Raw genomic sequence first — 23,424 nt, forward strand, 5'->3', positions numbered from 1 at the left:
TGATGTGCAGCTGTGGAAACAAACCACGGGTCCGACATCAATTTCAGGATCACATTACTCCTAAACATGCTCATGAAGGAGCCTGAAACAATTAATCTTGGTGGGAAGAGGGGGGTTGGGCAGTGTAGAGCAGTTGAGTGCAGCAGAGAGATGAGTGAATGAATGAATGAATGAAAAAACTTTCCTTAAGCACTTCCTTTGTGACCAAGCCTTAAACTAAGCCCTGGGGATATAGACAGAAAGAGAGCCTAGGCTCCCATCCCGAGTTGCAGGAGAGGTGAGGTGAGGATTCAGGAGCAGCAGGACAGAAGTAAGGCCACAATCACATAGAAGGTGGGGCTCTCCCATAGGGCAGGGACCATGGAGAGGAGTAGCCCAGCACCAAAGAGCAGGTAGGAAAAAAGCTGAGGGTCCCTCCCAGGGAAGGAGCCAGTGAGAGGAGAAACAGAAGGGGGTGCATTGAGAGAAGGCTGAAGGTCAGTGGGCTCAACAGAATTACCAGTGGGTAGCGGGGGACAGGTCAAAAGCATTTTGGTGGTCTGAAATTCACAGTTCCTTATAAAGCTAAAATACTACAGCCAATGAGAAACTTTTATTTTTGTATTTTCTGTAACAAAGACAGCACACACACACACATACAGACACACACATGTTCTGGCCCTGGTCACTATTATGAATGTCTAAGGAAGTCACTTAACCTCCTTCTGCCAACTGTACAATGGTGGTCACAGCACCTGCCTCCCAGAATTGTTGTCTCCAATGTGATATTTGTAAAGAACTTAGCATAGTTGTCTGGCACACAGCAGGCACGTAATAAATGCTTGCTGTCTTTCTGGAGACATCTCTAGGTAACAGTGGAGAAGGAGAAGCTCAGGGAAGGTGTTTGCTATTAACCTCAGCAGAAGAAAGGATTCTTCATTTTGCTTTATTTATTTTACTGGTGAGAGGGTGAGGAAATGCTCCCGATGCTTAGCCAGGAAATAGCCACCATCCCCCTTGCTGCAAGATGGGTACCATGGCGAGCACATGCCCATCCCCAAACCATTCCAACCTCTAACAATCCATTTTGAACTCATTCTCCCAGCAAGCCAAAGTAACAATTTTGTTTGACTCTATGTCACGGTCCAGGCACACGGTCCGGGGTGGACACAGAGCCCAAGGACACTGCCTGCTTTTGTCTGGCCAACTGTTTCTTACGTTTGACAATAAAGTTTTCATGTTTCTAAAACTGTAAACCATAAGGTGTCTGGTGTGCAGACTTCCCCACATGAAAGACTGAGGTACACAGCAACTGAGGGCTAGGAGGTAACGAGTGACCTTTCTTTGCAGGTGTGCTAACAAGCCGTTCTTAGAGAATGCTATCGCTCTTTTGAGGTCGAGGCCACCCTGGTTTGGCGACTTTTAAAAATGGTGACCATAAAGTAATTCTTTTAGGTGAACTAGCTATATCTAGTGGAGTATTTGGCCAGACCAAATAAATGCCTCTCACTCTACATCTACATGGCCAGCTTTTATCCCATATTGAAAAAATAAAGGAATAATGTTAACGCACAGCTCCCTTTGGCTTTGCTGGACCTGCGATCTAACAGGATGCACACTCTCCACAAACTAGGCCCCTCTTCACCCTTTCTCATCGTCTCAATTTTCTTCCATGTCCTTCCACACAATCTCCATCAAAGACCCACCAAACAACCTAAAGGGAAGGCCTTGGCTCTTGGTGATACTGATGCCCAACCACTGTTTTGTGACCAGCCCATCTCCTTTCCTGCTTATACTGGTTCATGAGGATACTTTTTACAAAGCTGCTTCCTGCCCCCACTCCCCACAACCCTATCAACATACATAAACCATCACAAGTTCTTAAAAAAATGTATCAACTCAAAGGCAAGATGACCAGAATCTCCTTGGCATTGCTTCAGATTGCTTTTTTTTATTAATACACTTTACATTAGACTTGATATCTGCAGTTCCTGAACATCCCAGGTTTAGAGTCTTCTGCAGTTTTAAGTCACGTCTAGAGGTACCTTTAAGTGAATGAATGATGCATTCTATACTTACTGAAAATATAATACAACAGTGAAATGGATTATTTAAATATAATTTATACACATACTGATTATGAAAATAGATCTCTTTCAATACAATATTCTACTTCTCTGTCTTAATAAAAAATGATAAAGCAAAGAAAATAATTCATTTTTGAAGTTGCTTTCCCTCAACTACAGAGGTCCAGATCTCTTCTCCTTATGCACACGCTCTTTATCGTTAAGGGAAGCTTTGCATATGTAGAAAAGACTAGACAACATAAATATTGAACCCAAGTCCTTCCTCCTAATGGAGGCAAATGTGTCAAATAGCTTACTGCCCAGGGCTGAGGAGTCTTTCCTTCCAAGCCTTGAGAACGGGCCCTCTGCCCAGTCTTGGGAGAGCTAAAATCGGGACATGAAGTCACCTGCAGGCAGGACAGGCCAGATCTTTGCCAAGGAGAGCCACAGGTGCAGACTGATTGGCATCACATCTGGGATCAGTCAGCTGCCACGCTGGGGGGAGGTGATCAGAGCGTCAGTTTCAATCCTTGAGTCCCCATTATAAAGTCTGAACTACCATTACACTGTGTTGACTCCCAATAACATAACTCTCACCCATTCATTCCTAGTTCCCAACACTCATTGCAATGGATTTGGATTGGATTCACCACTCCTGAGTGGTGATTGTCTAGACTGATCAGCACCTGCAGTTAATGACTATTATTGATGCACCTTGATTTTTTTTTTTTTTTGGTTATACAAGCATCTTTGTGTGCTTGACTGTATGAGATAACCGGGCCTGTGCAAATCAATTAACTGTCTGCTTTGGGGATGAGGGGAACCTGCTTGGAGCAAAAATCCTTTTCAACCAGGAATATGTGGTTAAGTTGGAGCTACAGCTAATCCCCCGCTCTGAGAGTGAAGACATCCTTCTTTCTGCATTTTGAGCTAGTTTTTACTAGAAGCTCTGTTCTGGCACATTTTAAAAGATGTCTACTCCATCCCACCACCTGAATTCAAAGATATATAATGAAGATTCCCCACCACCACCCTGCCCTCCCTGCCTCAGTCAGAACTGAGATTTTCTTTAGTTTAGCTGCTGTGTTGCTCGAAAAAAAATAAACATTATGAAAATGTACCTGAAAGAGAGGCTTGGGGAGCTCTGCTCCACCACATTCATATATTCTGATAATTTATACAGGCAATTAAAGTAACAGTAGCAACTCTAAAGCTACCTGGAACCTCAATAATTTTTTCCCCCTAATTGCACAAACTCTTAACAGTTTAAATATCCATATTGCATCTAGAGATTCAATAAATAATTGCATATGTTGTGCTTTTCATAAATTAAAACCCTCAATGAATTTCAAACCAAGATGGTGTTTCCATAACATGCCTATTTAAAAGCAAATATACTATTATATACTATTCCTGACTATAAGGCCAGGCAAAGTCTCCCAGCCCATTCAAAAGGCAGCAATATAATCTAATTTTCATTCCGCTGTTAAGTAAATGCTTCCTCTTTAACAACTTGAGGAAAAAAAAAGTCAGATTTTTTTCCCTTAGGCACTACTGAGAATATACGTTATTGTCTAACTGCTTTATAATTCTTTTACAGTGTTATTTCTTCTAGACTACGGAGTAGGTGGAGAAAAACGTGTCACAAGGAAAACATTTTGTATCTCCTCTTGTTCGGGTTAAGTCACCTAGCCTCGGCCCCTCGAAGGGGCATCTTATCTGACGCTCTGGGACATATGCAATGGGGTCAGCATCTCTTCAAAGATGGCACCCTTGACATTGGAGCCTCTCAAGTTGGCTTCTTGGAGATCACAGCCCGAAAGATCACAATTCTACAAGGTAACAACAAAGTCCAATGAAAATCTGAAGAAAACAGATGAAACTTTAGTCATTATTATTACGATTACAATAAAAAAAGAGAACAGCTTCTATTTTACAGATTACAAAGCCCCACGACATAGGTCAACCCTGAATCGCTGATACAATCCTGTATCGTTTCACAAATAAACACGCTGAGGCAGGTGATCCAGGGGGTTAATGACTTGCCAAAACCAGGACGTACAGACCACTTTCCTTCTCACTGCATTATTCTAATGGAAGATATCTGCCCCCTCCTCCCCCCATCCCCTCCCTGAGCCAAGTTATTTGGTAGACTTGAGATCAACCCAAGGAATCTAAACTTCAGATTGTGGTTCCTGGTCCACTCTCCCTGAGGCTTTGGTTGTTTATCATAGGAACCCACAATGGTGAAAGAAGAAGGGTTTGGCAGCGGTGATGGCTGGTGTGTTTTAAAACAAAATAATAACAAACTCTTCTAATTTAACTGTAAACCCCTAAACAACTTTTTTTTTTTTTTGGTCATGATTAGTCTTAAAAAATTAGAGAAAATCAATGCTTTTATATGTATAAGGTAACATGAGATTACAAAAGAAACTCATTCTATTGAAAGGAAGATGTCGTTTTTCACCCCCTCCAAGTTCATGGATCCCATGTTAAGAACCCCTGACACTGTGAAGGAAGGTATGTCAGTGGCTGCCACCTTATGACCAACCAGGTCAGTTTTCAAGATCAAATGACTGTGAGAGTCCAGCTGTGTGGACATTTACATGGCAAGGGCCCAAGATGCCTAATGAACTCAGGGGTAGCAGGAATCCTATGCTTCTGAAAAATACAAATTTAAAATAAAAACTGGAGGCCTCTGTTGCAATTAGAACCTATCACTGAGCGCAGGCCTCATTCAAACTAACATCTTCTATCTGGTAAAGTTTTAGATCCCAGGGACTCTCATCAAGGTCAAACTAAGCTTAGCACATAGTTCCTCTCTGTGTCTGTCCAAGTCAGGCCTGGTAACACTGGGCTTGTTTCTATAGTCCCTGGGTCTTGGTGGTTGAACTCCTTACTGTCAGCTTAACATATAAATGGTGAAGCCATATACTAGATGTTTTAAGATGGCTGATTACAGGTAAGAGAGTCCGTTTGGTGTTGGAATCAAGTCTGGATATGAAAATTAATTGCCACAGATTTATCCCAAATTTGATGCTAAACACAGATGTCACTGAAATGTCTTAAGTTAACTTAAAGAATCTAGTCCCATTGTAGAAATAATCTTAAGAAAATTAAAGACTAGAATACTATAGCTCTTGTTCAGGTCACATGTGTGAAGGCCTCAGGGAAAACAGGAAAATGAATGAAACATTTTCAAATGAGTAATATCATACATATGTATATATATAATACACAATACACATATATACACACACGTGTATATACATACACAAATACATATATGTAAACACATACGTACATATCTGTATAGCTACAGAGAGATCAAAACTAACATCCTCTTTGTAAAAAATGCTTTAAAAAAATAAAGACCTGTTCCTCCGACTTCTCCGCAGAGGTATAGGACCACAGATGCACAACAATGAATATAATGTCAGAATTCTTCAACAAATGGGGCAATTTTATTGAATTTTTTCCTCTTTTTTCTTTGCTATGTGAAATGTCTCTCTGGGAGTGGAAAAGGGAAAGGACACAATGGGAAGCATAGGTGAGATAACACAAACAATACTTTTTTACTAAAAAGAATGACTGAAATGAAAATTTTTTTTCTAGTTGTGCCAGCAAATTACTTGAGCCTCTCTACCACTGGATTCTCTTGTTCAATAACTGGATAGCAAAATATTGACGGCCAACTCACCTCTAAATCTGTCCCTGCCAGAGTCGCTCCTCGAAGGTTGCAATTCTTCAGTTTTGCATTTTTTAATGTAGCAACTCGAAGGTTGATCCCTGTCATCTGGCTTCCTTCCATATCCACGCCTTTCAAATTAGCACCTAGAGAGATGGATGATATTTTGAGAATGATTTCTGTGGATGCTGGACTCCCACCTCCCAAAATCATACCCGGATTAGCCAATTTACAAATGGGAGTGGGCAAGAAGACAGAAATCTTTCTACAAATTGAAGTGTAATTTTAGTAAATGCAAATAATTATCCAAGTACGAAAGGCCAAACTTAATAATCTTAATCAGGTAAAAATCAATGTTTTTATATGCATAAAATATATGACATTACTAAGGACATTATTTTATTAACATTTCAGATTAAAATGATGGATAAAGTCCATTTTTTGAACTACTGGAGCAAACTTGAAAACATCTAATCTGAATAACAAACTGATAAAAAATCTTTCTGGAGGTCTGTAAGCTTGGAACATAACACAAACAGTACACTTGTTATTTAGGCCTAAGTGATCACTTTTGTAATATAACTGGGATACAATTTCTCTTATTCATGACTTTCAGGGGTGATTACTTTTATGTGGAGACATACAAAAACACATAGTGACTTGTCCATCAACAATGAAGATACTTTTCTTGCGGAAAAATATGAAGTTTTGTTTTCAAAATGGAAAGTATCCAACTAAAACCTTGATGGACAGAGTTCCTCCAGGCAAAATGAGCATTAGAGGGAAGGAGGGAGGAAAGAAAAGTTTACTATGTGCTTAGTTGGTAGGCACCTACTATGTGCCAAACATGTGCCAAGCACTTACAATGATTATCTCCTCTGAGTCTCAGTAGAACCTTGGGAGGTAAAGTCTATTATTATCATCCCCATTTTACAAATGAGGAAACTGAGGCAAACAGAAGTGAAGTGACTTTTCCAGGTTCACAAAGCTAGGAAGTGCCAGACTGGATCTGAACTCAGATGCTTCCAGGCCCAGAGTTCTATCCACTGAGCTACCTAGCCACAGGTATGTGTGTATATGCCAGGTGTGAATATGATCAACTGTTTTCATTTCCTTGATTTCACTGTAAGCAGTGGCTTCCCCAAGAAAGGCCCAGTAGCCTCCATTATGGTAAGAGTATTTTGAAATGCAGTCTTACCTTCCAAGTTGGCTTTAAGGCCTGAAGGATCCTCAAAGTTACATAACTTCAGAGATGCCCCTTCTGCATTAGAACAAAGCATTTTCACCCCCTGGAGGTTTGCACACTGTCAAAAGAAGGGAAAATGCCCACATCATAAAGAGACTAGAGTTTAAACTGGAAGAGATCATTATGGCTCAAGTGGAAGAAAACCAATTCACACTAAAAATCAACAGAACACACTTGGCTGATGCAGCCCTTTCCAGTTTGCAAATGCTTTTCTTACCATCCCCTCTGTGCTGCTTGGGTAGAACAAGCATTATCAGAATGGGGCCTTTCCAGGCTTTGGAGCCTAAGGGACCGAGACTTTCAGGGAGCTCCCAAAGGCTTGCCCATAAGGAGCCAAGCCAGGACTTAGAGCCCTCTGCATGAGAAGCAAGTGCCTTTTCACTTGGCCCACACTGCCTTGGATGCAATGAGAGTAGACGACATTAGTTCTGCTGTAGGAATAAGCACTTATATTCAAACTAGTCAGCATTAAGGAGGTTCGTAAACTAGCCAAGAATACACTCCTGACATCAAAAACAGAGTTTCAGATAAACAAAGCCATGACACATGGCTAAGATTTGTTTCTAGTGGTAGGTCATTCACAATCTGTGAGAGTGATGGGGAGATGTCCGGACATACTGACATTGATCAGTACATTTGGCACCAATAAAATAGGCATGGACTTCCAAAAGGCTGTGACCATCCCTGCTTTTAGAGAAGCCCATTAATTAACCCAACAGCAGCAGAGTCCTCTCCTGCCCTCCACTGCTGACCAGATGCTAGTACAAGACCTTCTGCAACTGTGATTGCTATAGAATATTTTTAAAACGAGAATTCACAGAATCACAGCACAACTTTAGCAAACATAATCTTTGTCACACAGAGGAGAGAAGTTAAGGACATTTAAATCCTAGAAGGCCTGGAATTTAAGAATGAAACACTTTTGTATCAGTGAGCATGGTGTCATTCACTGTATAACACAGTCAGCTCAGAATTTTGTAAGTTTTGTAAGACACGTTAGACATGGGGTATCAACCTCTCCAGCTGGATATTCCAGTGTCACCTCAAACTCAACATCTTCCAAACAGAACCCAATCTGAGTTGGGCTTCCAATCCAAACTTTTTCTTCTTTTCTTTCCAATCATCCCCCCACCTCCATCTCATCTCAATATCTCAATTCACTGAAAATGGGTGAACTTTCTGCTTCAGTGAGAAGACTGAAGGCATCCACCATGAGCAACTTCAGTCCTACCTCAGGCTTCTGAGAAGTCCTCAGAACTTCTCAATGTTTTAATAATATAAGCTCTCCTCCCACCCTCTTGTTGCAGAAGACATGTTCCAACTCTTTCCTAGGGTTAATCTCTACTGCTATAATCATGATCCCATTCTCTCCAAACTCCTCCAAAAAGCATCCCCCTATCATGCATGCTTAATCTCTTCCTCTCCCTTTGGCACCTTCTCAGTCACCTACAAATACACTGAAGTCCCCCTGATCTTCCCCTAAATTCTTCCCTTAACTCTCTCATACCCTCTAGCTAGTCACAGATTTCTTTCTTACCCTTTCATCACTAAAATTCTTAGAAAGCAGTCTAGGTCCAATGACAACAATGCCTCATAAGCCATTCTCTTTCCAATATGGTACCACTCAATCTTGCCAGCATTAGCTCATGTTCCCCTATGTACACTCTTTCCCAAAATGCCTCCATTCTGGCCATCATTCATTGTCCCCTCCCCCTATCTCAGTCAGTCCCTGGGTCCTCCAATTCTGATGAGTGCTTGCTGGGAACCAAGCCTTTCAGCCATCTCTGTACGTCTCTACCCCCTTTCAGCCCTTCCCTCATTACATGCTAAGCTCCAGAGGGCAGGGAATGTCTTGCTGGCATTTATTTACATTCACATAAATAAACAAACCCTTAAAATTCTGACAGCGGACCATCTCTAAAGTTGTTTTGTTTCTCATTCAGCTGTTCTACTGACCATAAAAATGGACAACCTGACAAAGGATATGGAATGTGGCAAGTACACCCAATTTCCACATTTTTTTGCCTTTGCAAATTTGTGAGGCATATGGTTAGCACAGGTACCAATTACAGGAATAAGTCAGTTGCTTTCACTGGAGTAGTCTTCATTTTTCTAAGTCTTTCCTTCATAGAAAAATCAGAGATGATGGATATGACCACCTCCTGGAGGTCAGGTACTACTCCATCTCTGTCTTCATATCTCAGGTGCCCGATAACATAGAGGCACTTAATGAATGCTTACTCATTGACAGTTCCGACTCACTGGACTTCAGATCTGACAAAATAATAAGTTAACAAGAATTTGTAAAGCACCTACTATGTATGTGCCAGGCACTGTGCAAAACACTGAAAATACAATAAAAGATACAAAACAGATCTTGCTCTCAAGGAGTGCCCAGTCTAATGGAAGAGACAATGTGGAAGTGACTATGGACCCCAAAAGCCACATCCAGGAGATCCTGGGGATCCTGGTGATAATTTCAGAGGGAGGGCACAAAGGTGGAGCCTGGAAAAGGCCTCCTCAAGAGCCTTGAAGGAAGCCAGGGAAGTTGAGAGGGGGAGATGAAGAGAGAGAGTTACACGCCTGGAGGACAGATAGTGAAAATGTCCCAAATCCCAGTTTTAATGACATTGTTCTTACATCAAGTACTGATCCGGAGAGATCAGCTCGTTCCAGATTTGCGCAGCAGAGATTCGCGTGTGCAAGGTTGCAGCGACTCAGATTGGCCATTTTGAAGTTTATGTATCGAAGGTCCAAACGAGAAAGATCAGCACCACTGAAGTTTAGACCCTGAAAGAAACAAACCAACTCTCACAGGTCAAAGTTAATGTTCCATTTGGGAGCCACAGATGAGCCCTCCCACGCCACGCTGATTCTGAGAGGAACCAAGGGAGCAGGTGAGAAGCTACTACAGGAAGTAGTCATGCTAGTAAAATGGGAACACATTACAAAAACAACAGCCTCTTTGATGGTCTCAATAAGAATAAACAGGAATAGTCTTAAAAAAATTTTGTCAATTCAGCAAATGGCAAAGGTTTGTAACCAAAAAGAACAGCCTGTGTCTGCTCCAACCAAAGTTATGACAAAAAATGAACAGCTGTATAACACGGCAACTCAAGCACCTGTAACCAAGAGTTGGGAGCCTGCTCATCACTGGTTTGTTTTACACTGATGAGGAAACTGCATTATTTAGTAATTCAAACATTTTTGTAAAAAGAAAAGTAGCCACTGTTTAGATCAAAATGCTGATATGTTTAAGATTTTTAATCGGTGTTTAAAAGGAAACTAAGCAAAATGGAAGGAAAAACAATAAACAAGGCTTAATACAACTGATTTTTAAAACATTCTCTTGATTGACTGATAAGGTTGTTAATGGGAGCAAATGGGTGATGGAAAAAGATGGCCTGGAATACCTGGCAACGCAATTCTGACTTGGTTGGCGTGGCTAGCAGAAACCGAACAAACTCCTTTCGAGAGATTGGAGAATGGTCTTCTGGTGGTTGAGAATTCTTTAGAAAGAAAACAGGAATATGTCAGTCTTTTTTGAGGTAGCTCTGATACTATAATGATGCTCTAAATGCTAATATATTACAAGTAAATATTAAAAAGTACCTTTATTGCCACTTCAAGATGCTCAATCAATGAGTCAATCCCAAAAAATCTGGCTTCTTCTAACACGCCTACCAAGGCAAAGACAAAATAAATGGCGTTGGAAAAAAAAAAAGTAGCCATCTCCAATTATCTTTGATCCTTCATCATTTAACGCAGGATTTGTTAAAGGACATAACGTCCATCAAGCAGATTACTATTCAACATGGAAGACAAATTAGTAATGTTCCACATATCCCCAAAATGAAATACAAAGAGAATGAAGCTAAATGATTACTAGACTGGATTTAAATAAATATACACTTCAAATATATTTCTGATGTTTTCTGTCATTATTAAGCTAGAGGAAAGAAATCCTCATTAACACATATGGGTACAATTATGTTAATTGCTTGACTAGGATTCTAAGAAAAACACTCAATCACATAAAATCTTAAAATTCCATTAACCTTCAGAATAGAACAGAGATAAGGTTTATAAAAAGTTTCTCCCCTAGTTCTTACACATTTTTGAGATGACAGTAAAAAGGATCTGAATTGTGATGATTCTCAGAATGGTCAAACGCAGGGCATTTTATCATATACTTTTCCTAAATTGATACAAATTATCTGAATCTCTTTGAAATGATTTAGGAGGTTTATTTCATGATTTAACAATCCCTTGTCATAGCATGGAAATGAACCAGAGCACTGTGACCTTTCACACACAGTTGTAGAATCAGCCTCTTCCCTTATCCATCTCACATGAAGAAGGGGGCCTTCTCTCTGCCAAGCCAAATGCTTTGATCCGAATCCATGATCCCACAGCATTGTCTCCTCTAGCAGACTGTGCTCTGTCATTTCCACTCTCACTATCTTCAATCTCTATCAACTGGCTGCTTGCTTGCTGCCTAGAATGATGCCCATATCTCTCCATCCCCACGAGTTATTAGACTAAGGAGATCCTCTTTTATCTCTGCATTCACCTCCTTTCAAACCTGAAGTCTAGCAGCTGATGTCCTCACTCACTGGACTGCTCCAGTGGCCAGAGCTACCAGGGATCTGTTAACTGCCAAATCGAATGGCCTTTTTTTTCCATCCTCATTCTTCTTGCCATCCTCTTTTCCTAGACACTGTCTTCTCTAGGTTTTCCTGACGTTGCTCTCTCTGTTCTCTCAGTCTGCCTGACAGTTGCTCCTCAGTCTCCACTGTTGGATCTTCCTCCAGATGACACCCACCAACCCTGGAAGTTCCTCAGGACTCTGGCCTGGGTCCTCTTTACTATTTCACTTAGTGATCTCATCAGCTCCACAGATTCAATGATTGCTCTCAGCAGACGATTCTTAGATCTATTTATCTGGCCCTCACCTCTTTCCTGCCCTCCAGTCTCACGTCAGCCTCTTGGACATCTATACTGGACGTCTTAAAGATATCTTAAATTCAACAAGTCCAAAACTAAACTCATTACCTTTCCCTCCAAACCCTCCCCTCTTCTTAACTTCTGTCTTTTCAAGGGCACCATCATCCTCTCAGGCTTGCAACTCAACTCCTCCCTCTCTCTTACTCCCCATGTCCAAATGGAAGCCAACTTCTCCATTTTTCACCTTTGTCCCGTCTCTCCCTTTACTCCTCTGGCATTTCCATCGCCCAGTCCAGACCCTCACCCTCACACCTGGACCCCTGAGACAGTCTTCTGGTACGTTTGGTGCATCTCCCCCCTACACCAGGTCAGCCTCCACTCAGCCACCAAAGAGAGCTTCCTAAAATAGAGGTCTGACTGTTCCCTTCCTTTCTCAAGAGTCAATGAGAAAGTGCCAGCTCTGGGCGAAGTGCTGAGAATACAAAGAAAGGCTAAAGAAGTTGGTGCTCCTGAGGGGCTCACAATCTAATGAGAGAGGCAACGTGCAAACAGCTATGTATGAGCAAATTATGTGCAGGATAGAGAGCATCTTGTCTGAGGAATAGCAAAGAAGCCTGTGTTAATATACTGCAGAGTATGTTGGAAGCGGGGCAGCTGATGAAAGGCTTTTCTATTTGATCCTGGAAGCAAGAGGAAGCAATTGGAGTTTCCTAAAGAGGAGGAGTGTGGCATGAAACATCTTCCTATTCTTCAGGGAGACTATTCTGACAGCTGAGCGACGGACAGACTGGAATGGGGAGAGACGTGGCAGGTAAACCCAGCAGTGTCTACTGTAGCAGTCCAGGCATGGCAGATGAAGAGTGTGCACCAGGGCAAGGCCCAAGGAAAGAAGGGAGTGCAATGAGGCAGAGAGAGATTACCAAGGTAAATCCAAGGGCTTAGGTCACAGATTGGACGTGGGGGATGAGATACTGAGGAGGCAAGGATGACGCTTAAACTTTGAGGCTGGGTGACTGGGAAGATGGTGGTGCCTTCCACGGTAATAAAGAAGTGAGTAAGAGCATGGGGTTTAGGGATATGGGTAATGAGCTCACTGTGAGATGTCTGTGGATCACCCATTTTGAGATTTCCAACAGGCTGCTGGAGATGTGACAGTGGAGGTCAACAGAGAGGTTACAGCTGGGCACAGATTATTTAAGGATCATCAGAAGAGAGATGATGATTGAATTCTTGGGAACTAATGAGATCACCAAGTGAAAAAGTGTACAGCAAGAAGAGAAGGGGGCCCAGGCCAGGGCCCTGTAAGCTGGCAGGCATGACTTAGATGAAGAACCAGTAAAGAAGGAGCAATCAGACAGGTAGGAACCAGCATAGAGTAGTGAGTACTACAAAAACGTAGAGTGGACAGGACTGAGGAGAAGAGGGCAAGTGACAGCGTCAAAGGCCCAAAGAGGTCAAGGATGAGGACTGAGCAAAGGCCACTAGACTTAGATTTCTATTACATCCCTAGGAACAAATATAAAGTCCTCTTTTTGGCCTTTAAAACCTTTCCCAAGCAAATCCCTTCCTACTTTTCCAGGTTTCTTAAACTTTCCTCTCCTCCATAAACTTATAGCAACACCAAGCGTCTGGTGGTTCCCTGCAGATCTGCATGTCATGGCATCACCTCCCTGACATCATGGTCCTCCTCGAGAACAAGGCACAAACAATAACAGTCTTCCATTTGCACTGGTTACAGCTAGTAGAATTGTTTGTATGTTTCCTCCCCTATAGGGATTCAACCTCTTTGAGGGCAAGGATGGTGTTTTTTTTACCTCTCAGGATCCTGAGGGCCTTACACACAGCCTTCCAACAGTTAGTGCCAAATAAATGTTTGCTGACTTGATCTGCCAGTGATATTTGTTTCTGAACAACTATCAGACTGTAGACTGTTTTCCTGTTTATACTAATCAGACCTATCATGAAAGGAGAATACAGTAAATAAATATATCTGTACCTTCTTTTATACAACAGAGATGTTCATGAAAAGTCTTATTTGGCAAATGAACCATATATGACCACTTGCTAATTTATCCATTGTTGAAATGTGAGAGAACAACCACTGGGATGGTAGAAAGAAGATGAAAATTAGAAGGGCTCCAGTGCTGTCTAAGTCATAGCAGGGCTAGAATGAAGGATGCCTGCAGATGGACTCACCTATTTGATCTCGTAGGCTTTAATGCTAGAGATCATCTAGCCTAACTCCCTCATTTTCAAAGATGAGGAAAACGAAGGCACAGAGGATTTCAGTGTTTTGTCCAAGGTCACATGAACTCTTTTGTTTGTGATTATTAACACGTTACTTTTAAAATCTTATGACTGTACATTTGGGGAGAAGTAGATAGCTGCTAAAAAAAAAAAAAGGTAAACCACTTGTAACATTTTCTTCCCCTCAAATGAATAACTGATTTATCGTTTTTGAATCATGTCTCTCTATGTCATGTAGGTTGGGAGTACAGCAGGCCCTCCTGGGCTTCAGGAGACCCACCTGGGCCAACCTGCCCCTACTTGGGCAGCCTGGCTGACTCCTCACTTCCAAGGGCTTCCCACACTAGGCTGGACTAAGTGAGGATGTCCAAGAAGTTCTAGCCCTAAGTCCCATCAACCTCAGCATCCACAGGAGCAGGGACTATAGGCATGGTGAGTAGCCCAACAGAATAACTGAGAATACCATGATACTTTAACAGTCTAGAAAGCACTTTACATATACTATCTCATTTGAATAACCCTGTGATGCAGGCACCACACAATTTTAATATCCTTATTTTACAGATGGGAAAAGCAGCTAAGACAGGTTAAGTAGGAGACAGTGTGATACAGAGGAAGGAGCCCTGACTTTGGAACCTAAGGATTTGGGTCTGGGTCCCATTTCTGCCATTTTACCTCTGAGACCATAGACAAGCCTCAGTTTCCTCACCTGTTGGATAAGGGATTGAACCAGATGACTTCTAAGGCATCTCTAAATCAATTATCCTATGACTTGCTCATGTCCACACAGTGACTGTCAAAGGCAGGATTCAAGCTCTATTTTTGACTCTGAGTTTGATTCTCTAGTGTTCTCCAAACACTTCTTATGGAGGTAAGAGCAATCAATAGGCCCACTTGGATAGCAACAGCATCTTCCAGGGACAGGACGGTGCTTCAGTAGGGGAGGAAGACAATGGTTTTTTTTTTCTATAACTGTTGATTTTGATTTGGAGAATTAAGTAGTAAGATATGCCATATGCTGAAATAGCTTTGTGCTTTCAACTGAACTTTTGTTAGTAAAAACCAAAAAGTTCCCAAACTTTGGTGGCACATGACTAAAGAGGAGGAGCCCTATCTTCCCCAAACAGAGCTGCTCCACAATCATAAACTCACCCATGGTTTGCAGCTCTTGGGAGAGGCTGCATTCCCACACCTTTCTCCGGTGAGTTGTCTGTTTACTAAAGAATACCATATTTTGATTACTGCTAAATGCTATTTACATGGGGGAGGGGAGGGTGGTTGTTTGAAATGACTCATCTGGGTTCTTTTTGGCCAGAGGGCAGAATCAGGTACCATGGGTGAGTTCATTGAGACAAATTTAGGCTTGATTTCAGAGAAAACTTCCTAATGATTTCAGCTGCTCCAAAGCAGACTAGGCTGACTGGGCAGTAGAAAAGCTCCTCCTTCACTGAAAGCTTTCAAGCAAAGGCAGGATGATCACTTTGGAGTATCTTATTTAAGAGATGGGAACATTCCTTACAGTCTAAAGAGACTCGTATCTTTGTACAAGAAATTCAGTCAGTTTAGATTTTTCAAGTACATGTACTGTAGTAATGCTCCCCCCTCTGGAAATGTTGACTTCACCTACTAGACACCATAAACTCCTTGAAGGCAGGGAATGCCTTTCTGCTTGTATGTGTATCCTTGGTGCCTAGCGAAGTGCCTGGCACAAAGTAACCACTTAATCAATGCTTAGAGTGTGGAAAAGATAAGGGGCAGGGAGAAATGTTGTTTAAAAAAAAAGAAAGTAACCTTTATTCCAAAGGTGAGCTCATGGAGGAGGGAGGAGACATATTGGTTCTTTCTCAAGAGAAATGGACTGAGGGTGAGGGGACAGAAAAAGGGAGTTATAAAAACTACTAGATTTCATAAGGACTTTTCTTGGAGCGAATGTTACCACTAAAAATGGGTTGGCCTTTGGGAGGTGCAGATCTTCAGACAGAGGCTGGAGAACTTGTTATCAAGGCTATGGAGAAGTGATTTCCTGTTCAGTTCAGATTGGGTTAGATGGCACCTGAGGCTTCTTCCATGAAATTCTAGAATCTCTTGCCACCTGGAGGCTCCACTGATACTTACCAGCTGCGAGGATCTTTCCCTAAGCATGTTTTTCTTCTTTTTGTTGGCTGCACTGCCATTTCCTCAGCCTGTGACATCAGTAACTTGGGATTTGTCATAGGATCCCAAATCTGATTAGCCCTAGAAGGGACAAGGGGGACGATCTAGTCCAACCTTTACATTTTGCAGATAATGAAACTGAGGCCCTCAAAGAGTAAATAATGCCTTGTGCAAGATCACAGGGCCCCAGAGGGAAAAGAGACGGAGGACAGGGAATCAAAGTCCTTCAGCTCCCGATCCAAGACTCTTCCACTCCTTTAGACCACTCCTAAGTGCTTCTGACCCCATCCCTGATATCTCCTACCTGGCTTCCTCCTCTCTAAGGACTATCCTGCAAAGTTTAAACTCTTGTGTCTGATATCCAAAGCCTCTAGACCCCCTGGGACCCACTTTGTCTTCAAATGCCACTCACTACCCACTCCAGGCATGAGCCAAACCACAGAAGACAGAGGAGGAGGAGGAGAAGTATTAGCAGCAGCTTTGTGGTTCAGTCAGTCTGACTCTCCATGACTCCATTTGGGGTTCTCTTGACAAAGCTACTGGAGCAGTTTGCCATTTCCTTCTCCAGCTCATTTTACAGATGAGGCAACTGAGGCAAACAGGGTTATGTGACTTGGCCAGGGTCACAGAGCTGGTAAGTGTCTGAGGCCAGATAGGCACCCAGATCTTCCAGACTGCAGGACTGGCCACACTGCTGCCTTGCACTAATAGCAGCAGCAGCTAGCACTGTTCTAGCACTTTAAAGTTTGCCAAGTGCTAGACAAACGTTATCTCGTTAGATCCTCACGACAACCTTAGAAGGTAGGTGCTATTATTATCATCCCCATTTCGCAGAAGAGGAAACCGAAGCACGCAAAGGTGAAGCGACTTGCCCAGGGTCCCACCGTTGATAAATGAATAAGGCCGGATTCCATCTCATGTCTTGACTCCAGGCCCAGGGCTTGGTCCGCTGTGTACACAGTCACCATACAGTTCTGTCTGCTGAAGATGGGTTTCATTTCTCAGTTCTGGGGCTCCGCTCACACTATCACCTTTGCCTGAATGGCCTCCCTCTCCTGCTGTGCCTGCTGAGTGCTCACCGTCCTTTAGAGTCCAATGAAGGAAACCTGCCTGATCAGCTCAAGCGGCGACAACCCTCCCTACTCTGACCTCACAAGGCACACTCTTTATAACTCTCAAAGGCACTTAGAGAATATTGGGTGTTTTAGTGTGTTTGAGGAATTACAAAGGGAAAAAGGACAAGGGATGTCAAGAGAGAAATGTGTGTCCAGAAAAAACAAGGAGCAAGGACACAATGATGTACAAAAACCCACATGCTCCAGGGGCATTCAGCTGAAGCGGAACCCCCAGCACTGGGGATGTGCCCTCTGGAACAGAGAGTCTGTGGGCAACCATGGACAAGAGCTCCCCAGTGTGGGCAGGCAGGGATGAGCTTCAATCTGCATTAGTGGAGGGACACTCTTCCCTGTGGATGAAAGCACAGGGAGCCCAGAGTGCTGGAATGCTGTTTTCTGAATCAGAACCAAATTAGATACCCTGTTTTGCTCCACAGGAAGAATGGATGGTATCTAGTGGAAGGATGAATTATGAGACAATAGAAGATCACTGCAATGTGTCAAGGCTCTGAGCTTGTCATTAGTATGAGCACCACCCATGTAGGCGGGGGGGGCGGCTTACATCCTCTCCCTGTAGCCAGCCTGGTGCAGTAGACCCTATCAGCATCTCTTAGAGTTACACCAGGCTGGCCTGGTCTCAGCAAACAGCCTGGTGGTCCTTCCAGCTTCCTGAGCCAGGCCAAAGCATGCATTCTGTGGGCACAGCCCAGGCAAATACTATCCTTTTTTCAAATAAAAGGAAATTTTACCACTGTGGGAAAGAAACAGCACAAAGCACAAAAAAGCTCCTAAACTACGAGGCTTTTGAAAGAAATTAAACCCTTGAAAGGCTTACCCAATAAATTAATGCCATCATTCACAATGAGCTGTCCATGACGCAGGTAGTTCAGAATGGGTTCAAAATACTCAGGACTTCGATCTATCAGGAAAGCTCCCCGGTGATCTTGCTTATTTCCCCAGGCACCTGTGGTCCCATTAAGACAAACACAAAAAAGGATTTTAGAAAATAAAATGTATCATACCGTGACTTTTTAATTCTTACAAGAATTGCTCACACCATGAAATGGCAAAGAGTAGCAGTGTTCTAAGCCATCGCCCCAAGAGATCCCACCAAGCCTGGGGAAGCTAGGTCCTACTCACCTTTGTCCTTAAACATGTGGGCCAGCATGCTGTCGGGCTCTTTATTCACTAAAGTGCTCCTAAGAATTCAGGGGAAAAAAGATGATTTCTCCTTTGTCCTTATAGAGAAACATGTTTAGTCAAGAGTCTAGTGGATCTCAGCTATTCTCTCAAAAAGGCTCATGATCTGACCTGGCAGGAATAAAGCTGAGACACAATACGACTGGTGAGCTGCCATTTCTATAGGTCTGAACCACCATTTCCTCCGACTGATCCTCCTGGGAGGGATCTCCGAGCCCATAACTTCAGAGAAGCAGCTATATTCTCTCCCTCTACAAGTGACAAGGCCACTACTACTTCTACCTACACTAAGTGGGACAGCACACTTCAGAAGCATGATAGAAAGCCTCCTGTCACACTTCTCACATTCTCTCTGAAAAAGCCCAGAGAGGAATCCTCCCCAGACAACAGGAAGTCTTTTATCATTTTTGCTTTATGAGCCCTTAGACAAGTTGTTCAGTTTCCTTTCTGTAAAATGAGTGGGACAGAGTTCCCAAGGCTCCCAGAGAATGGCCCTCTGGAGTCCAACCATTCCCAGAATCAATATATTGGTTTCTGGCTGCTGTTTATTCAAAGGGCATTTGAAAGTTTGGGAGGCAGAGAATTATGCGGATTCTAAGAATCCTAGTAAATCTACTGCTTTTTCAAAAGAATTAGGAAGGTGAATTCCTACCGTGTGGTTGTAAAGTACCGTCCTCCTACATTTAGAGTTAGCCAGTCTGTGTGAGCCCCCGTTGGCCCTTCAGGTAGCTTCAGATCTGTCTGAGGATCTGCAGAGGGAAGAAGGAAGACAAGATGACCTTGGATTTGGCTGATGGTTCTCTAAGGGGTTCAGGGGTTCCTGACAGATGGGACCTAATTACCCTCAGTTCGAGGCAACAGGGAGGACGTCATAATTATCCCTAATCTAGAGATAAGAGAAGTCGGGGTTTGACTTCCCAAAGCCATGGAGAAAGTGAAGCATAGGGGAGGCCCAAGGAGCTCCTCATCTGTAAGCAGGTTGGGTTTCCAAAAGCTGTGATTATTGTAATTGGAACTAGGACTGGACTTTCCCATAGAAACAATGTTAGAAATATGGTGGAGTCTCCAGCCACAAAAGTTTGAATAATCTACAATGGTTTTCAAAACTATGCTGAAAACAAGAAAAGCCAAAGAGAGTTTGGTCCTTTCTTCCCAAAGGCAGAGCCAGTTCAAGGCAATTAGGAAACCAATCAAACTTATTTTCACCTCCCTCCTCCCTCCCTGCCTGCTGGCCAGGCCCTTCAAACTACTCCTAGCTCCTCCCTGACTCTGGAGGCCCCCGGTTCACACCAAAGACACCCTACTCCAAAGCCCCAAAATGCTCCCTGCTATAAAGTGACTCATTCAATTATTTTCTCAGCTGTAACCACTTACAATGAAACAAACATAAATTTAACGAAATAATGTCTTATTGCAGCCTTAAAATGTTTTGTTCAACAGACAAAATTCTTTTGAACTTAAGAGACATTTTTTCCAACGAGTGATTTCTGCCATTGATTATACTGTCAGAAAGAAAACACATTAAGTAGAAATATCTAAAATGTCTAGTTTTTTAAAAAATTACTTAATATTTTATTTTTTCCCCAATTACATGTACAAATGATTTTTTAACATTTACGTTTTAAAATTTTGAAGTTTCAAATCCTCTCCCTTTCTTCTTTCCCTTCCTCCTCATTCAGGCAAGCAATCTGATACAGATTTTACTTGTACAATCTTGTAAAACATAAAATGTGAAGTTAAAGAGTACGAATATACTATCACTGCCAAAGAAAATATGATAACCACGTTAAACTTTCTAAAAACAGAATAACCTTATTTCTGATTCCTAGGCCTATTCCCAACATTTTTAAACACATAAGAGAGTCATTCTCAACAAAAAAATGACCATTTTTTGGTATGAAATATGCTGCCGACTCAGAATGCTGACGTAAATATAAAAGACCTTCCCCAAGATCCTTTTTGATGGCCAATTTTTCCCCACATCAACATTTCATCTTTCATTTCATCAATATTTCATCAAAAGAGAGTTTAACTTTCAGATCACTTACCAATAAATGGCTCTCCTTCACACACAAAGAGAACATCATCATCTCTGGGGAGAAGAAAGATTCTGTTAGCACAGTTTGGTTGGGCCTGGTTCTGAAATCATAGTAATTAGCCAGTGCTGTTGTGGAAGCAGGGGCTCCCAGCCTTTTCTGTGCCCTGGCCCCTGCTGGCAGTTTGATGAAGCCCACAGATCTTTTCTCATAAGAATGTGTTAAATGCATAAAGAAGACAGCATTACAAGGAAAACCAATTATGCTGAAATAGTTAAAAAAAATTTCTTTTAAGGTCATGGGCCCCAGGTAAGAACATATGTGTTAGATAATGCCAAGAGGTCAAATAAATTGTCCCCAAAAATTTAATACTTTTTTTGAATTTTGCTACCTGTTGGGCTTGCAATATAACCATTCATTTGAATGTAAATTTTATCAAATTCAGAAAATTCCAAAGCATTCCAAAGACATGGTTAAAATTATAGTCATCTCTTAACTTCTTTCCATATCTCATTTTTAATACCTGGATAATTTCCCCCTTATTAAACATCTATGTGTATGTATGCATGTATATTCCTGAATTATCTAAGCCAGCAGTTAATGAAAAGCTTACTCAGAAAAAAATCCATAATAAGACAAATCTCCTGCCCCTCTGCCCACCACCATCTCCTAATGTCCGCCTGCCTCAAAGGTGGGTGATATGGGTATCACTGCTACCTGAAATGACCTTTGTCTCGGCCCTCTTCCACTACTGCCTCTCACTGAGAGGAGACCATGTGACCTGGGAAGCCCAGAGTTAGCAAGTCTACTATGAGAAGGGCTCATTTTAGACTTTCTGTTCTGGAAGAGTTTCTATTCCGATTAAGAAGTCTTGTTTTTGGAATGGCTGTAAATTCACTGGGTCAAGCCCTAGGATACTACAGCACCTCCTAAAATGAGAGCCCAAGTCACTCCAAGGAGGCTGGCCAGTACACAAGCCCAGGGCTCAGCTCCTTAGAATTTAAAGGGCTCCAGAGACCAGCTAGAGACCAGAGACCTCTCCTCTGGGTTCTTCCCACCCCACCAGATTACATCCAAATAGTAGAGTGATTACACTTTCACTCCACTACGACTCTGTATAATTGAATTGCAAAACAATCAATTAGCATTCATTATTTAATTACTTAAATGTGACCCCTAGACAAAAGCACTCAGTGATACAAAATAAAAAAAAAATCCCTACTTGCAAAGAGCTCATATTCTAACAGGGGAGACTAGTTTTTGGCCAAATACTATGTTTATGGTGGTTAAGAAACAATTATTACATAAACTCCCAGAGATATTAAAATGATTTGATTCATCTGTACCCACTGGATTGCCGAAAAGGCCTCCTCATTTACATCCTTTTAGGGGAACATTAAAAAAAAAAAAAAGAAAGTAGCCTCGAAGGTGACAAAGCTCCTCTCCCCAGGGTACACTCTCTGGAGAGGACTCTGAGACAATGGTAAAGCAGCAATCAGCTCACTAGAAAGGACAGACTGTGAACGGTCAGCACAATAAAAGTGGAATTTTATTGACAAAAATTACCTGATCAGAGCAATATCATCAATCAATCCGCCTTTGCCATTATACACACTTGTCGCTTTGATCCCAAGTTTATTGCTGGCCACAGAAAGCAAGTCTGATAAAGTTCCATACACAGCAACCACCTGGAAAGGAAAGACACCAGCGGCATCAGCCGAGAGCAAATCACCTAACCAAACCTGCTCAACCAGGAAAGGAGCCTGGGGTCATAAACACCTCAATGAATGATTTGTTTTTCAAATTTTGTTTAGACTCTGCGACTCCATTTGGGGTTTTCTTGGCAAAGATACTGGAGTGACTTGCCACTTCCTCATCTAGCTCATTTGACAGACGAGGAAACTGAGGGAAACAGGATGAAGTGACTTGCCCAGGGTCACACAGTTAGTAAGGCCAGGCACCCTATCTACCATGCCACCCAGCTGGTCCAAGTGAATGACTACACCAGGGGTGGGGAACCTTGGGCCTCATGGCCACGTATGGCCTGCTAGGTCCTTGAGTTTGGCCTGTTGACTAAGTCCAAGTTTTACAGAACAAATCCGTTTACTAAGGGGATTTATCCTAAGAAGTTTGGATTCAAAGGACCACACTTGAGGACCCAGAGAGTCACATGTATATGTGTATATAGATGCATACATATATAAACACACACACATATGTACACACACACATACATACACAGATATAAAACCCTATAGTATCAATCAACCAACACGAATCTGAGATGACTGAAAGCAGTTACAAATACCAAATAAGGAGCGAAGAATCTCCCTTTGGACGGGATTTTATCGTGAAAGCTAGGCTATTCAATTCAATAAGTACTTATTAAGTGTAGGTACCGTGCCAGACATGAGAGAGACAAAAACCAAACTGTCTCTGCCCTAAGAGCTTACCATTTGTCTTTGTGGGCAAAAATAGAGGGTGTGCATGTGCTATTATATGTACATGAGGAGCCATAAAATGGTGGAACCATGGTTGGGATGGCTGGTGACAGCTTATACAGTATGACTTAAAGCAGGCCTACACAACACAGGGCCCATGGGCTACTTGGGGCAGCCAAAGGATTTCGGCAGGCCCTCGAAACATGTAAGGTTGCCACTCTGCAGGCTCCTGTTTTGTCACATGACTCACAGCAACCAACCACAATCAGTCTGTCTCTAGTCCAACCTGTCTGTGGCCCAAACCT

General features: G+C 42.3%; 1 protein-coding gene across 5 annotated transcripts in view; it reads right to left on the reverse strand.

Annotated features, from left to right (window-relative positions):
- Positions 1–1,904: 1,904 nt before the first annotated feature.
- KCTD9 (potassium channel tetramerization domain containing 9) overlaps positions 1,905–23,424 on the reverse strand; it is a 34,416-nt gene continuing 12,896 nt past the window's right edge. For 2 of the 5 annotated variants that reach the window (XM_072637509.1, XM_072637337.1), the window contains exons 2-12: positions 22,245–22,366; positions 20,691–20,734; positions 19,295–19,391; positions 18,583–18,641; positions 18,278–18,406; positions 10,592–10,659; positions 10,393–10,488; positions 9,620–9,769; positions 6,932–7,037; positions 5,746–5,879; positions 1,905–3,877 (exon numbers count right to left, since the gene is read on the reverse strand). In XM_072637509.1, coding sequence (XP_072493610.1) covers positions 3,761–3,877; positions 5,746–5,879; positions 6,932–7,037; positions 9,620–9,769; positions 10,393–10,488; positions 10,592–10,659; positions 18,278–18,406; positions 18,583–18,641; positions 19,295–19,391; positions 20,691–20,734; positions 22,245–22,366 — 1,122 coding nt within the window. In that variant the 3' untranslated portion in view covers positions 1,905–3,760. Of the gene's footprint in view, positions 3,909–5,363; positions 5,556–5,745; positions 5,880–6,931; positions 7,038–9,619; positions 9,770–10,392; positions 10,489–10,591; positions 10,660–18,277; positions 18,407–18,582; positions 18,642–19,294; positions 19,392–20,690; positions 20,735–22,244; positions 22,367–23,424 lie in introns of those variants that run through there. The other 3 variants (XM_072637428.1, XM_072637259.1, XM_072637588.1) reach the window with 2 other exon arrangements.

Source organism: Notamacropus eugenii, chromosome 1 (assembly GCF_028372415.1).
Source record: "Notamacropus eugenii isolate mMacEug1 chromosome 1, mMacEug1.pri_v2, whole genome shotgun sequence".
NCBI classification, from domain to species: domain Eukaryota; kingdom Metazoa; phylum Chordata; class Mammalia; order Diprotodontia; family Macropodidae; genus Notamacropus; species Notamacropus eugenii.